The sequence below is a fragment of the Hirundo rustica genome, chromosome 2 (genome assembly GCF_015227805.2).
Source record: "Hirundo rustica isolate bHirRus1 chromosome 2, bHirRus1.pri.v3, whole genome shotgun sequence".
In the NCBI taxonomy this organism is placed as follows: Eukaryota; Metazoa; Chordata; class Aves; order Passeriformes; family Hirundinidae; genus Hirundo; species Hirundo rustica.
In genome coordinates this window covers 107,761,051-107,777,468 of record NC_053451.1, presented here as the reverse complement: position 1 = coordinate 107,777,468, position 16,418 = coordinate 107,761,051, and the positions used below count along the sequence as shown (strand labels likewise).

The following is a 16,418-nucleotide window of genomic DNA, read 5'->3' as shown; positions in this document are numbered from 1 at the left end:
GGTAGTTTGGCATGAACAGTGAGGACACAGCAGCTCAATTTTCCTGCAGAAAATCTAGTTTCCAGTGAAAAGGACAAAAGGAAGGGAAAAAAAAAAAAAAAAAAAAAAAAAAAAAAAAAGCTATTTACTCTTAAAATTATTAATTTGGAATCATTTTCAATGATAATTGCCTGTAACATAAAGTCAGAAAAAAGTAAGAATAAGATATCCCTCAATCCTAGCATTAACCATACAATACTTTTTTAACGTATTGAACAGATAAGGTTGAGTCAACAGCCTTATTGTGCAGGTTGTATTAAAATCAGTGCATTTTTTCATAAGAAAGCAATGCTTCAAATACAGAAACTATTTTTTTTTTTTTTCACGCCACTAAGAGGAGGAACCAAAAAATGCCTGAAAGTCTTCTGACATGACAGCATTAAAAGACTGAAAATGTACCAAAGAAAATATCATCTTCCTAAATTAAAATTATCTTTTAATTTTGCTGAGCTGTGAAAGTATGACCATCAAAAATTTTTTACCATGTTGCTCTCAGTATCACTAATCTATCATGTGCACTTCTGCTGAAAAACAAGAACCATCCTACAATGTGCTTGTTACTCATATTGATGAGTACAAAGGAGATGGAGCAAGAACAATGGATAAACGAAGTTGACTTAACATCTAATTAAAGAGTTGATATGAGTAATTCCCTTTTTCCTTTTACCACAGTTAAATGTCTACTTTTCTCTCAAGCTTCTTTAACTGGGTATCAGAGAGTCAATTAAGTAGCAGTGTGATTCAATATAGCTTTAAATAATATCAAAATAATGATATCTTTGTCATGGTCATGGTAAGTCATAAACACATCTCAATTAATGGAGGTACATTTCAATGAATTTAGCAGTCAAAAATGCAAACACATTAGAAGAACTGGACTATAAATTTCTATGATATACCACACCTTTTCCTTTCCACTTATAAAATTCTTCTTGTTAAGTGGCTTAATGTAAAATGTTTCTGAAAATTATATTTTAATATATTTTTGGAATTTGGCATTCTTTCACCTGTTATGTAGAGGTATCATGAAAGAAGACATTCACACTGTCCAAGTTCAGGTACATCATACAAGATGTCTGAAAAAATACTCTAAAATCCTATATATGGAATGGAACAAGTCAGTTTGCCAAAGGCCAGGCAAAACCACCTTGCTGGGAAGATGGAGGTAGCTGCAAAGCACTCTGGTGTTATATGATTTACATCATACAGGTGCCTCTTAATCTATATTGACATTTTTTGGGAACTTACTGTGACCAAGTGTGGACTTAGTATGTTTCCTAATCAGTTTGATCCAAAGCACCTTCTCTCACCTTTTCTCCCTGGCTACAATTCCCACTCTCCCCATGTATTGGCATGAGGGTTTGCTGCACTCATGTCACCATCAGCATAGAAAGTCATCCAGCTTAAATTGGTTCTCTTTCCTTTAAATTGCTTTTCAGCCCGGTAAGGAAGAGTGCTGAAGCTGGATGATAAAACAGGAGTGTGACAGAGGCAGGTGTCAGAGCAGCACGGATTTACACCTCTTTAAAGCAATCATGAAACATCACACCATTAATGGCTAGCATAGCTGCCAGGTGAAATTGTACGTCCTCTCAAGAGGTTCTACTGACTAATTCAGGAGCCTCTTTGAGCCAGAGGTCTCAACTGGAAAAACTGAACACTCCTCATAATATATAAATAGCAGGAACACAGAGGTACTGAGAGCAGCAGAAATTAGGCATCTTAATGGGTTTTGCACATCTTACTCAAAAAGGGTGTTTATGTTGGGTTTTTCTGGTAATTTTCTTTCAAGGTGATGGTGTCAGAATAATTTTAAACAGAAAACAAGACCAATGGGTTTGCACATCCAGAAACTTCAGGAAACAGTATCAAAATTTTCCTCCTCCGCTGGCCCCTTTCTGCTGTACAAGTAGGAGCTTGTATAGTCACTTCCCTCTTGAACTGCTGGCTCAGTCTGCCCTGGAAACCACACTCCATTTTCTACCTCCATTTTCTTCCTTACCTCAGAGCAGACTGATATGAGGAACTCCCCAAATAAAACATCTCTGAAAAAAAGATGTGAGGATTCATAAAACTAAAAGGCAGTCAGTGAATTGTAATGAGTATTAACATTCTCAGAAAAGTCCTTCAAATACACTGAGTTATGCCTTGTACATGTCTCTCCAGTAACCACTACAATAACATTTTAATTCTCATTTCAGTTTTTGATTTAAACTAGGCTGAACTATTATTGTTGGTAACACATTTGCATGTGTGTCCACTATAGTAAGTAAATTATTCTGAACATTCTAAAAAAACCCTAGAGATCATTCATTCCCTAACCGCAGTTCCAAAATATTTAGTCTTGGATTTTGCCCTTCTAAATGTAACTTGTGTTTGTTTGTTTTTGCCAAGAAAAATAATCTCACTGATTTGAGTATTGCATGATGGAAAGTATTTGCATTTATAAGCTTTTTTAAGTGCTTGACCTTTCCAAAGCATTGGGTGACTGTAAATGGCACATTGGTTACTGTATGATAAAATATCAGCTGCAAGATTAATTGCCACTTGACAAAGGAAAAAAAAAAAAAAAATGGTTGCTGTATTTTTGTTATCTTGCTTTATATGAGTATTGAATATCTTTATTAAAAGTTGAAAAGGTCTTCCAAACAGAAGTCCTCTAATTTTGACTTAAGTAGGATGAATCCTCTGTTTAATAGAAACTTATGGGAGATTAAAAACACACAAAAGAAACCCATGAAAATTCTCTACTATAAACCTATAGGTATCATTGCATCAATCCCTATACATATTATAAAATCAGCACCAAGAAGCTAGTCCTCCTTTGATTTTTAATGAGGAGAAATGTACCATGAATGCTCTTAGATATCGCATAAAAATCTGACCGTGAACGAATGATTAAAAATTACAAGCATTTATTACTTCAAATTAATTGCTTTGAAAGCTGTGAAAGCTGTGAAAGAAAAAAAACTTATAACCCTAAAGCCTCACATCTCCAATCTATTCATTACATTAGTATACAGAGAAGTAATTTTGCAATGCTTGTTATAATTTTTCTTCTAAATAAGCCTAATGTGGTTAACTGAAGTATGTGCTTCATTTATTTCTGTAGTGAAAATGAATAGTCACTTGATATGTTTTATTTCATGGTAAGTATAACATTTGTCTAACATTTATTTTCCAATATTTTCAATTGTAAACTAGCTGTTGGAATGACACCAGCACACTGGTAATGTAGCAGGTAACTACGTGAAGAACACTTTAAGCAGCTGGAATGACTGATTCATTAGAAAGTGACATTTGCTGTAGAGCTCCAGGTAAATGCTCAAGGCCTTACAAACATGTGCATCCTGTAAATTTAAATTTTGGGTTTACTGAACTGAATGCCTTCTCTTTCCTTTAACTTCCCAGCTGCATGGTTCTCAAGAGTTACCTCTGAGCAGCAAGAGAAGTGTTTATCACCTAGGTTTTTTTGCATTTGGTCTTTTATTTGTGTGTGCTTTCTGGTTGGCATAAAAACTAAGTGTTTAATAGACCTCTTGTTTCAGGTGATATTTTACTTTCTTGTGTGGAAAAGAACAAAAGTATATAAGTAGTTCATTGTCAGAATTTTACCTCAGGCAAAAGAATAAAAAAATTAAGAGGACAGATTGTGGAAAATACTGTGTTATCATTTCTTTATAACTCTTTAGAGCATTCTCAGACAGATACAGGACACAAGTTATTGTTGGCATGTTGAACACACTGCCAGTATTTTTTTGTCAATATGAAATTTAGACTAATAACCATGTGCATCCTAATATTCTCAAGCCTATCCCAAAACAAAGGAGTGCACTGACCTATAGTTCATCATGCATTCATTACTAAAAAAAATGGTATAGAAAGATTTATAATACATGCCAAATGTCAACTTTTGTTGGAATTATTTTCATTTTTTAGTATAAATTATGTTATGTAGCATCAAGTTGAATTTCTGTGAGTATTTATTTTATTTTCAAGTTCCTCAGATATTAAATACATAAAATTACATAGGTAACAAATTGAGTATTTATGAAAAAATATGTGTTGATTATATCTTGAGATGATATATCCCATGTATTCATCCATATTATCCTATGAAAACAGACAAGAATACCACTTCAGAATATACAATCTGGAGTCTCAGAGTTACACAGCTGTTAACAAATAAAAAAAAAAGATCCTGTTCAGCTGATTGCTTCAAAATATTCACACTACTATGTTCAAAACTGTATGAGTTTATCAAAAGCATTTAAGCCCTCCAAATTCCTTCAAATAACTTTCCATTTTCTAGTGATTTGACAAGCTCTCAAACCCCAGAAAATTTTTGCTATTAAGAATGCATTCAGATTTAGATGGACTTTTCAGAATAAAACCTGTGTGCAGCACTAAATCTTAATACAAATCCATGGTATGTCTTAAGACAAAAACAGTGTTCAATGAAGCTTCATGTAAAACTACTCCTTTGAACTGCATGTGCACATGCTGACTTTACCAATGAGGCTGGAAAGCATTTATTATAGAACTAGTAAACAAATTAATTCCTGTAAACACTGTAAATTCCTGAGTAAAAACTGTACTATTGTTTGTCATTTCACCAATACATTATTCTTGAAATCAGCTTTAAATTTAAACTTTCTTGCTCACAAGAGAGCTGTATTCCTATATCAAGATATTCTGAAGTAGTTAGTTAATTTAAATACAATTATTAATGATGGTACACAGTTATAAGTTTTGAGTTCGATATTTGCTGTTTAACACTTTAATGTTTTTGCATAGCACCATTGTATGATAGTTTGGGGGGTTTTTTTTAACATGAAGCACTGGTATGTTTTTCAGTGTCATATATGACGAAGTCCCTACATAAAATTCAGAAATACAAAGCATAGCTTGAAGCAAAAAATCTGGCAAAAAATGATCACAGAACTATATGAGTCCTGATGTTTAAAATGTATGAGTCTTTTTAAGACTATAATTTCACATGAAATAATGTATTATATGTGCCTAAATTGCATTTCTTGCTATGTGTACTTATTATGATCTTGGTTACAATAAGTTATACCCTGCTGTCTGCCACAGAGTATTCCTACAAAGGTTTTGCTGTATGTGAGTATATTTTACTCCACTAGTAAAGAACATATAATTTTTGATTGTTTAACACTTAAAAAAACCCCTCAGTCTTCTGGATTATCCAACTGATATGGAAAGTCTTCTCAGGTTTCATGGTCTTCTTTCATATTATCAAAATAAACTGGTTGTATTGCACAAGCAATCTGAAATAGAATACTGTCATATATCTAATCTTTACATAAAGAATCAAAAGTACATAGCTGCAGAGATACTGAACAGACACTTTTGATTTCATTAAATCCTGTTTAGATGTTTAACACACAGCCAAGTAAATAGTATTCTAGAGCAGACATTTCTCAATAACATGGCACGAATAAAAGTTTTGCTCTTCCATCATTAAATCAGATAAATGTATCACAAAGGAAGCATTGATAAAGTGGGATAAAATTTGAATAAATCCATCCTCACACAGGGCACCAATTGTTGGGAGATTGAAGAGAGGGCGTCCTCATGGTTTGCATTATGAAGCCGATTTTGTTGAACACACTGCTGGTTTATATACCTTGCAAGCATAACAACAATATCTATGTTTCTTAGTAACATTGCTTAGCTTTGGGCTAGTACAGACTCGTAAAGGCCTGAACTGTCTTGCACACAAACCTAAACACATCCATATTAATCTCTTCCGTCTTCAGAGTCTTGCCTCCACTTGCCAGGACTTGTAGCCCTCTAGCTCATCTACTTCTGTAATGAGTTCAGCAGTACTTTGAGTCCTGCTTCCAGGCTATATTCCCACAGTCAAATTTTTTCCATATATATATATATATATATATAAAAATATATAAATATAAATACATTTATATAAAAATATTATATATATATATAAAATATATGTATATAAATATATATAAAAATATGTGTGTGTGTGTGTGTGTGGAGAGATTAGGTATACATGTATACTTATTCTCAGATACACACAAGTGGGTAAAGAGAGAAAAATAAGATTTTAAAATACATATGCTACTTTTAGTATCATAACCATGACCTTTTAGGATTTGATTAAATTAGGAAAAAGAGTTGAAGGAAAATCAGTTGACATATTGTCACTGAGCTGTAATTCCAAACTTTTCCTTAGTGCAGTTGAATGTTTCTGACTCACTTATTGTCTCCTCAGTAAACTATATTAGGCCCTTCATGGACAGCCTCAGCTACAGAATAGCTGCATTAATGCAATCTGAAGGTTAAAAGTTTAAAGAAGGGTGTAGGGTGCCTTGAGAACAGTTTTTTGGTTGTTTGTTTGGGGTTTTTTTTGGATAGTCGGATTTTAGAAATTAAAATTTCCCTTATCAGCCTCTTCACTAGATTTTTTACTTTTCCTAATTCAAGACCCTTGTTGGGAGCACACTTTAATGCCATATTTCTGCCTTTGGAATTTGAAAGATGAGCTGAAAATGTCAAGAAAAAAATGAAAAGTAATTCTCCCTCTTTAAAGTAGAACATGAAAAAGAATCTGTTGCATCTGTTTTGACTCAAAATAATGAACATACATGCCAAAGGACGTATTTTGATATTCTGAACTTCCTAATAGCACTGCTTCAGAGAAATAAAGAGAACATTTTTAATAATTTCTTCCCTTCCAACCAAATGATCCTGCTTGAGCACGTTTATAAAAAAACAGAAGATAATGCTTATACTTACTAAATATGCTTAAACTGACTAACAACCCCTCACTGCTGCTATTATTGCTGCTTCTGACACTTCATGAGCTCCATTTTGCCATGTGTCTCTCCCATGATGGTCCTCAGAGCCTGCAACAATAGGGCTTGAACTGGTTGGCATATCTAGCTATTATCATTGACAAAAAGACAGCAAAATTAGCAGCAATATGCAAACTTCTTTATCAGATAAATATTTCCCTGTGTAAGATTTTCCTGAATGGATGATTTATATTTTAATTTATATTTTGGTAGGAAAAATTGTTAAAGACGCTTTTAGTTTTGGTTGGTTTTGTTTGTTTGCTTGAGGTTTTGCTGTGGTTTTGCTTGGTTTTTTCCATATACTGATAGCATATATTTTTTTATCCATTTACACTACATTTCAAATATTTCATTTTTTATGAACTAGTCAGCAGTTAAGTCATTAACTATGTGAGTTTTTCAGCAAAGTTTTTTTCCTAATGTTTCAGTAGGTAAGTATAGCCCAGGAATTGATATAACATTAAACCAAAACATTTCAGAACAGTGAGGTAATAAATTTCTCAATGGAAAAAAAAACAAAAAAAACCAAAAAAACCAAAACAAACAAACAAACAAAACCACAAAAAAACCTCTTAAAACATTAGTTTGTTTAAATCTAACTTTTTTCAAAAAATAGTTCAAACAGAAAAAAATACTTTTTAATTTTTCTTTTTTTTTTTTTTCCAAAACACCACAAGTTGTTTTTTGAAAAAAAAATTAGATGGTATTGGAGAAGTAAATTTTGAATTTACAGTTTTAATTATTCCTGTGTGAAACCACAGTATGCTAATCTAATCATAGAACATATCAAAGAGCAAGTATTTCCAATTGAAACACATGATCAAAAAAAAAGTTCAATTTTGTTTAAAGACAGTTGAGGTAATCAAATAAACTTGAAATTCTTCATATAATGAAGAAATATGTTTGTGTTGCAGAGTGAATAGAGCATTTACATGTAATCTGTAAAAATAAAATGTAAAATTCTCAATATTCTTTCAATTCAATTTCCATCCTGAAAGGAGTCCCTGATTGCTAGTTATTGCATATCACTTTAGTTAAATTATTTATACATCTACTGATTAATCTAGTTAAGGATGGCTTTTATCATTAACAAGGGCAATTTCTGTGGAAGACTTTTATGACAACACAATGCTATAAATGAACCAGCATTCTTCTGTCCCTTATGGGGAGCTCCTTTCTCTTACTATCTTAGGAATAATATAATAAAAGTAGTTCAATGAATTTTTTTCTTGAATCTGTGCAGGGAAGGGTGAGAAAGAAGAAATCCCCAATTCATTATGTAATAGTTAATTTAATTTTATCAAAATAATGCCCTAGATAAAATCAGGACAGGTATTCACTATGTATTTGGTCACAAGTAATATTTTGGATTAGATAAAATTCAGGAAAATTCACTTTATTCAAATGACAGGGGAAATGTCTTGGTTTCTGTACAAATTTATCTTTTACGTCCATTCACATAGTGCTGGAAATACTTTATTCCTTTTTTTTTTTTTTTTTTTTTCCCTTTTACTGTTTTGTTTGTTTTGGCTTTTTTGTTGTGTTGTGTTGTGTTTTGTTTTGCTTTATTTCTCTTCTCTAACATCAAGCCTACTTAGCTAAAAATAATTCAACAATGGCTTTATTTTTCTGGGTGAATTTTGGTATGTCAAATTACAGCCATGTGCAGAACCAGGAGACACATTGAAGAACTGGGGAGGACAGAGACTAATTAGCTTGTGAGGTTTTTAAAATAAATATTTCATGTTTTGTAATTTTTTAATCCAGATCCACTACTATCTGTTGTGGAATCACATTTGTCTTCTTTAGTAATGTGACATGAACAAATTTGTTACTGAAATCAGGTTTTTTTGAATCTGGCTAATAGTATTCCTTAGTTCCTTGAGGGGGGTAGATATTGGACATTGTTGGTGTGAAAAACACTAACTTGAAAGGCAAAACTGAAAAGACTCAGAATTTACCAATAAAAAAACCCAGAATATAATTTTTTAAATAAATTTACACATAATGGATATGATATATTTCTATTATAAATATATAACATCTACATGACTCTATAATTAAAAATATAGTTACCCAAAGTTGTAGGATTTCTGATATAAAAAGAACAATGTTAATTAATTCCTTCCTGAACAGATCTGCGTTAGTGTTTCCAGGTTTCTGTTTTCATTACTATTACAAGGGAGTCTTATGTTATCGGGGATTTGTACACTTTATTTGATTAGCATGTTGAAGGTAAGAAGAATAATATTGTGGAATGTAACTCCTTGGTCATTATGTTCCTCATCCCTGCGCCTTGCCTCCCCTGCATTGCCAGCTTTTCTCTTCCTGTCCTACCCTGCTGCCAGTGGCTCAGAGTTGAAAACACCCTTCCTCCTCTTACAGCTCCAAGCTTTGCAGGACACAATTTTTGAAGAGTGTATTTAACATAATATTTATCCGGAGACGTTGTTTCCAGAGAAGCAGTTTGTAGTGGGGTCACATATCTACCTAAAGGACATTTTAACAGGAGAAAAGCATAAATGTAATTAGTATTTTTTATCCTTGCAACAGGATTATATAATTGATTGCAAAACTGGAACTGAAGTAACAAACAAAAAAACATAAAGTCCAGAAACTAATCTTTCTTTCCTCATCTAGGTTTTTTGTACTTAATTCCTTAGCTCTCCCATGTTATTTTTTTATGAAAAGCCATTGAGAAATTAACTTCTCCTTCTATTTTCATCTGGTGCTTCTATCTCGTGCATTTCTGGTTACTGTGCAGTGTAATAAGCAGGTATTTCTGATGATATCAAGATACCTGTGCCTCTCTAAAGCTGTTGGTTTCAGTGCAGCCATGCTTACCACACTTCCAGATACCAGCTGAATAGCAAGACACCTTTTCCTCAAACAGCTGTGGATAACTTGAACATGACGGGAGCCTGTGGGTTCCTAGGACTGAGGTGTGCAGATTCTCCACCTCAGGTTTCTCACCTTTTGCCTTAGCAAGTCTGACTTTAGCCGTATCAGTCACCCCTTAGAGAAACTCCTTCCTGCACTAACATCCAAGTCTGATGTTTTATGGAAGCCAAGCAAGACAATAACACAACAGGTTTGTGGTCCCATAAGATGAGTTTTATTGCTGCATATAGAAGAACCCACTATGTTTTATATGTCTGTCACCCAGCAGTGCTGGAGCCAAATGGATAAGATATGTCTTAGATATGTCTTGGGAGTTAGTTACACCTCGATTTAGATACTGCATGGAGGTGTTCTGTTTAAGAACTGAATTCCAGAAGCTCTTTCAACAGAAATGCACTGGTATTACTGAGGTCTTCCTCAGAAGTGTGCCCAGCACTGCTCCACACAGGCTGCCAGCAGGGGAAGATTTGGAGGTGAACATTGCTATTGACTTTTCAGTACACCATGTGCACCTGGAGCTACACACATCCCTGTAAGGTAGGTATGACCTCCCAGAACAATCCCTGACATATGTAACCTCTTTCATTTCCAACTCCAGGTGGAGCACTAGAAGGTGAGAAGGACAGAAATGTGGGCAACTGATGACCTGCTAAAGAAATCCTGGCCTGTCCCAAGCTCCTAGTTCCTTCCTCTGTCTTCTCTTTGGGAATGTGAATACCACCCATTCCACTTGTCCAGCATCCACCCACACTTTTATTTTCCAAGTAAGGGACAAACACACCATCCCAAATACATTCTGGAGGACTAATATTTCCTGGCAGTGTCTAGACTGGTCACAAAACACGGCCATCCCAAGTCTCAGCTGAGTAAGATTCTCCTGGCTTGGACAGCTATCTAAGTGAACCTTGGCATTATTCCAACATTCAAATGTTCTGCACCTTTTGCAAGGTATGAACTGACCCCAGAAATGAACAATGGCTTTCCTGAGGGAAACATAGACCTTTCAAAGGTTATCCAGCAGGACCAAGGCATTAAAATCTAAGAGGAGAAAAACACAGTTTTCATGTTACGGAACTATCAGGTTTTTTTAACTTGTTCCAGTTCTCATAGGTTTGTCACGGGCTTTTAAACAACAAGTAAATATATTCTTGTAGCTTCTTGATATAAGGATAAGTACTGTAACTTCACATTAATTTATGGTCAGACTTTCCCCATCTGTGTCTGAAAGTGACATTTTCAAGTTAACTCATATTCACCAACAGTTATTTAGTTTTCTGAAAAGTGCCTTTTTCAAACCCATCTATTTTCATATTATTTACTGTTTCTTAGAACTATGAAAAATCAAAACAGATAAATTCTAAAACTCATAGACAAAAAGCCTCTAGCTAGCCATTAATAATTACGCTCTTCTTGAAATACTCTCATATACCGTACAGTATATTTAGCAGGACAACATCAAAGCCCAGAAAAGTTCTGCCTTTTGGTTTTGGTTTTTCTTTTTTTTAATCAATAATATCTCAGTAAGCAACATTAGTTATAAAACAAATGTGCAGTCACTTTGTTCTCTGTCCCCCAGTCTTGTGTTCAAACAACATAAAATCATTTAAGACTTGCATACAAAAAAGACTTTCTGAGTCAGTGTATCAGAAACAATTCCATCAGAACAATAGAAAGTAGCTCTAGAAGTAAACATGCTATATCGTCTCCTTTTCTATATAATAGTTTCCAAATATATATATTTATTAGCATATGAAAAATTTGCCTGGATAGCCTGAATCATTCAATGTAATAGTTCATTATTATGAAAGAAAATATGAGTAATTCTCTGGCCACTATTAGCTATAAACTGGTAATCACCATAGAATGCTCTGCCAATGATTGTCAGAATTAATTTGCAAGCCTTCTGCTTTTTTGATGTTGTGTTGCAGAATGTACTGAGCTTTACTCGCAGTTTTTTTTTCTATGAGATTTATATATATTCTTTTCCTATGAGATTTGTTTCCACCAGATTGGTTTCCATTTTCTCCTGCAGTCCACATGCTAGAAAATCTATCAATAAGTTACTGTTCTGACACCAAAGCATAATTCCAGTGCAACCTACTGTTTGTTTCTTACAAGATGCCTCCATTGCCAATCCACAAAAGAGATAAATTTCTATACTCTGCAAAATCTGGTAACACATGCATTCAGTTTTGGAGCCTTCATTACCTCTGCAGCAGTAGGACACTAAAGTGACTAGAAAAAGTGAAACAAAATGTTTTCTTCATGCACCAATTTCTCTTCATTCATCAATACATAAATATCCATGCACTCAGAATAATCAGATGCTGTTACGGTAACACTACTGTTTGCTGGATGATAACACTACTGATGTGCTGGATGACGCCCAGCACCTTTCTTTGTGATTCTGTAAGCAGCCAACAAAGCACAGAAGTCTTCTGAGCAGAACTTAAATCACAAAATACCAATGAATCCCAAAGTAAGTATGTATAGACATACAGAAAAGGGAAAGTTTAGAAAGAAAAGTTCAGACCTCTTGTAACAGTTGACTTTCAAACCTAGTATCAGTAATCAAAAGCTTAGCATTCAGTATTAATTATTAAGGGTTTTTTGTGAACAACAATCTTGTAGATGATATATCATACATCTCTGCATGGAATCAACAAATGTCTTTTCAATGAAATTATTAATGTCAACATGCCATCACATTATCATCATACATTAACACACCAAATTTCTTCATACAAATTGAACAGAGGTTATGTTTTCTACTTACCTAACTGGGTCTCCTGAATTGTTAGCTTACTCTCCAAGGGGTGTAAAAGCTTTGGTGGTTTATCTGTTAGTGGTGCTAGAAAAGAAAGAAATTCACATATGTAGTGTTCTGATTATTACTGGGTGGACTAAACTTGGTTTTATACCTATTATTTCAAGAAGGCTTCGTTTTTTATTTTGCCTCAATAATGTTCATGCCTTCAGTAGCTGTAAATGTTTTTGCTTAGACAGTAAATATAGCTCTAAAATTAAAGGCCCTTGTACTAAAAAAACCAAAAAAACCACCAAAAAAACCCTCTTTAAACTCTCACAAGAAAACCCCAAACAACCAAGCAACAACAAAAAAAAGCCAACAAAACCCCCTCAACTAACCCCCCCAAAAATGCACTGTCATTGCAATTTTCTCTTTTTGTAAATATTATCCAGAATTTAATAGTTTGCTGTGATATGTAATTACTTTGCTATAAGATTCATTAAAAGATAAATAACATGAACTAAGTTACTGTAAAACAATTTTGCATATCTGATGAAAATTTTGTTTGAAAATATATTCCCAACACTGAAACTTTGTAAGGTGGAGTACTAGAAAAAGGCTAAGTTTTCAAAATCCAAGGAGTGGATGCAATGAAATAATGTCAAGATTTATAATACAATGGCTTCCCTTTCCCCTTTTGGTCTACCCTGAAATAATATCAGTAGACTTATGCAATAATGGAATAGAACAATTTTGTAGTGGTCAAAAACCTTTTGAAGGTTGTTGAAGTGTGTTCAAACCATGCATGTATATAAACCATCCTATTCTACTAAATATCACATCTGTCTACTTAATTCAGAGAAGTGACATTGATTATTACTACTTTTGTTGTTGTTAGCAAGTTACTTTACTGTGTCTGACAGATGAGTGCATGCCATATATATAAAAAAAAAAGAATAATTTTTTTTTTCTTTAATACTGATAGCAAATATTCATGGGAAATTTCCAACTTTTCGAGTCACCTGCAACATTTTGATATTCAGCTTTTCAACATCAATTCATACGTCAGTTTTTAACACAGATTATGGGCTGTCGCAAATTTAAAATACATTTGACATTTTGATGTAGCTCTAGAATACTTGTTCCCTTCAACTTGTCAAAATCAATACTCCTTTTCTTACTGACACACACACATACCCATATGTGTATGGGCTTAATGTACTAAACACACTCATCTCCTGTCAGTGGAATAGCAGGAGAAGTTTATTTGCATTCTCTTCACTATGTTTCCTCTGGTCTTTTAGTAAAATAACTACTTTCCTTAAAAGGTACAACATTAATTTCCGCTTTGCAACAATTAAAGAATGGAAACATTATTGACCCATGTTTCTGCTTTATAGATTACCCTTTGTATGGTAAAAGCATAAACCCACTCAGTTGGTATCAGAGGTGTTAACCCATCACACCTAGCAACGAATTAAAATTCAGTGGAGTGGTAAAAGACATGTACTTAGTCCACAAACCTCTCAGTTCATTCTTCTTACAGCTCCTAGCCTCTATGGGAAATCATTCTGCACTACAGGCTTTGGAGAGAGCTGCAGTTGTGAAAGATTTTTGGCATCATCTCTGGCTTGCAACTTTTCTTTACACCAATGTTAATTCTTTTTATCCCTTTTTGTCTCTCTGTCTTTTTTCTTTTTTTTTCTTTTTTTTTTTTTCTTTTTTTTTTCTTTTTTTTTTTTTTTACCTTAAAGGCTAAAGTGGGTGGAAGGGAAAATTATTCCAAATATATTTTATTCTTAAACTGTGAAATTAGTCATTCCCATTTCTTAACTTCTCTGTAAGGGCTCATAATTCATCAGCACATTGCCATTTTCTAAACATTCATTATGAATTTAGATTTAATTTTGCGATTCTGTCATTCTCAACTCAATTACAATCCATCAGATAATGTCTTCTGAGTCACTGTTGTTCTAAATCTGTTTTGAAACTGTGAGCAAAGTTCCCTCGTTGTAAGTAAAGATATAGTAACTTGTGGAGTTAATCTGAATGCAATGAGTAAGTAGATTAGAAACCAGGATTTTTATCAGTTTAAGCAAAGATCAACATTACTTTTATGATCCTGTATCTCAGGTCTCTTAAGAAGCTTTCTACTTTTAAATTAATAGGCCCAGGATGTGTGGAGATAAATCATACTTCTACGGAAGTACTAAGTTCTTATAAAATTTATGCCCTGTTTAATTTATGAGATTTAATAAATAATTTAATGAATAAAATGCTACTGAAAATAATAAATTAGACACAACTGGTGTATCAGAATCACAAGGGCATGTAGGCTGGAAGGATCCTTTGGAAACCAGGTGATCCAACCTCCTGTTGGAAGCAGGTCCAATAGAGCAGGTTGTCAGGACCTCATCCAGTCACATTTTGAACATCTCTGTGGATGCAGGTTCACCACTTTGTGCGTTTCAGCTGCCAACCACCCAGTGCCCCTGTGCTGGACTTGGTTCAGTATATCTGTGTTTTTGTACAGCAAAGAGCTGAAAAATCTGTCAGCATCCCAGGTCTGGCCTCACAGACACTACAGGACTGGGAAGGATCCACAGGACTGGGATGGTTCACCCTCCTGGACATGCTGGCTAAACTCTTGCCAAGAGCTGTGCAGTTGGACTTCACCTCCTCATATTCAATTTATTGTCCACCTGGCTGACAGGGCCATTCATGAAAAGCTTTTTTCTCTTCAGTCAGTCCCAGATTCTGCTCTACTGCATGGGATTATTCAATTTCTAGACCAAGACATTGCCTTTGCTAGACTCCATGATTTTCTTCAACTTTTCAAGGCTTCTTGAAGGAGCATCTCTCTTCTCTACTTCATCACCCATTTCTCCCATTTTGCTGAGTGCACTATTGTATTTCTGTCCTGTAAGCAATCACATTTCCCAGGGCCAACTCCTTCACCTGTCCAGAAAAGCAGAAGTATCCTTGGGTACTTTGCATTCCAGAGCTTTAGACTGTAGGGAAATACTGTGTATATAAGTTATACAGGCAAGGAAAAGAATTATAATAACTATATGTGCTTAAAATACCTAATTTTCCAAGGTAATCTGAAACTTTTCCTCAGTCAATCAGGGCCTCTAGTGTCTGTTATTTGATCCATTTCTTAGCCTGAAAATGTATGTAAGTACTTTCTGTAATATTAATCCCAGTGGACTGATGCAGAGTTAAGAATTTCTCTAGCTGCCTCTACACCTCTCAGGTGCACACTCTCCACAGACAGCAACATCAATGGACAACACAGAGTTACTGCAATGCTCATTTAGTTTAGAAACTCTGGAGTAGACCTATGTGTCCCCTATAAGCTTTTCCATTTCCTTAAAATTGTGGGGAATTACTTCTTAACTAAGCCATGTGAGAGGCTATTCAAAATGAATATTATTTTCAGACAGATATATTGATCCACAGTTATCCACTAAATTCAACAACAAAAGCATCATTTAATCCTTTCTTCCTAAACTTTAACTAAATAGCAAGAATCTAACAAAATTTATAGAACTCACAACTATGTCTGGTCTCTTAAATACCTTTTATTCTTTTTTTTATAAATAGATGCAGGAAGGTAATAATTTTTGTGTCCTACAAAAATATCCATGATTTGAAAGCACTTCCTGTTCTGTACTGTATGCAAAGAACAAAAATTCTTTTTAATATGTTTAAAAATATAAAGAGAAATCCTCTTCCCACCAGGTAGTACTTGTCAACATGGCTGTCATACAGGAGGAACAGAGAGCTTGGATTCCTATTCTTGCATGAGGGAATTCTCAAATCTCTTGGCAAGAATCTTAGTTCCTGGATATTATTATCTACTGATGCACGGACTCACTTCT

The 16,418-nt window shown here is 34.2% G+C and overlaps 1 protein-coding gene across 1 annotated transcript in view; it reads right to left on the bottom strand.

Moving 5' to 3' along the window:
* The window catches only part of IL1RAPL1 (interleukin 1 receptor accessory protein like 1), a 385,087-nt gene that overhangs the window by 150,182 nt on the left and 218,487 nt on the right, over positions 1–16,418 (bottom strand). Inside the window, exon 6 of the mRNA XM_058419303.1 lies at positions 12,562–12,636. Coding sequence (XP_058275286.1) covers positions 12,562–12,636 — 75 coding nt within the window. The remainder of the gene's footprint in view (positions 1–12,561; positions 12,637–16,418) is intronic.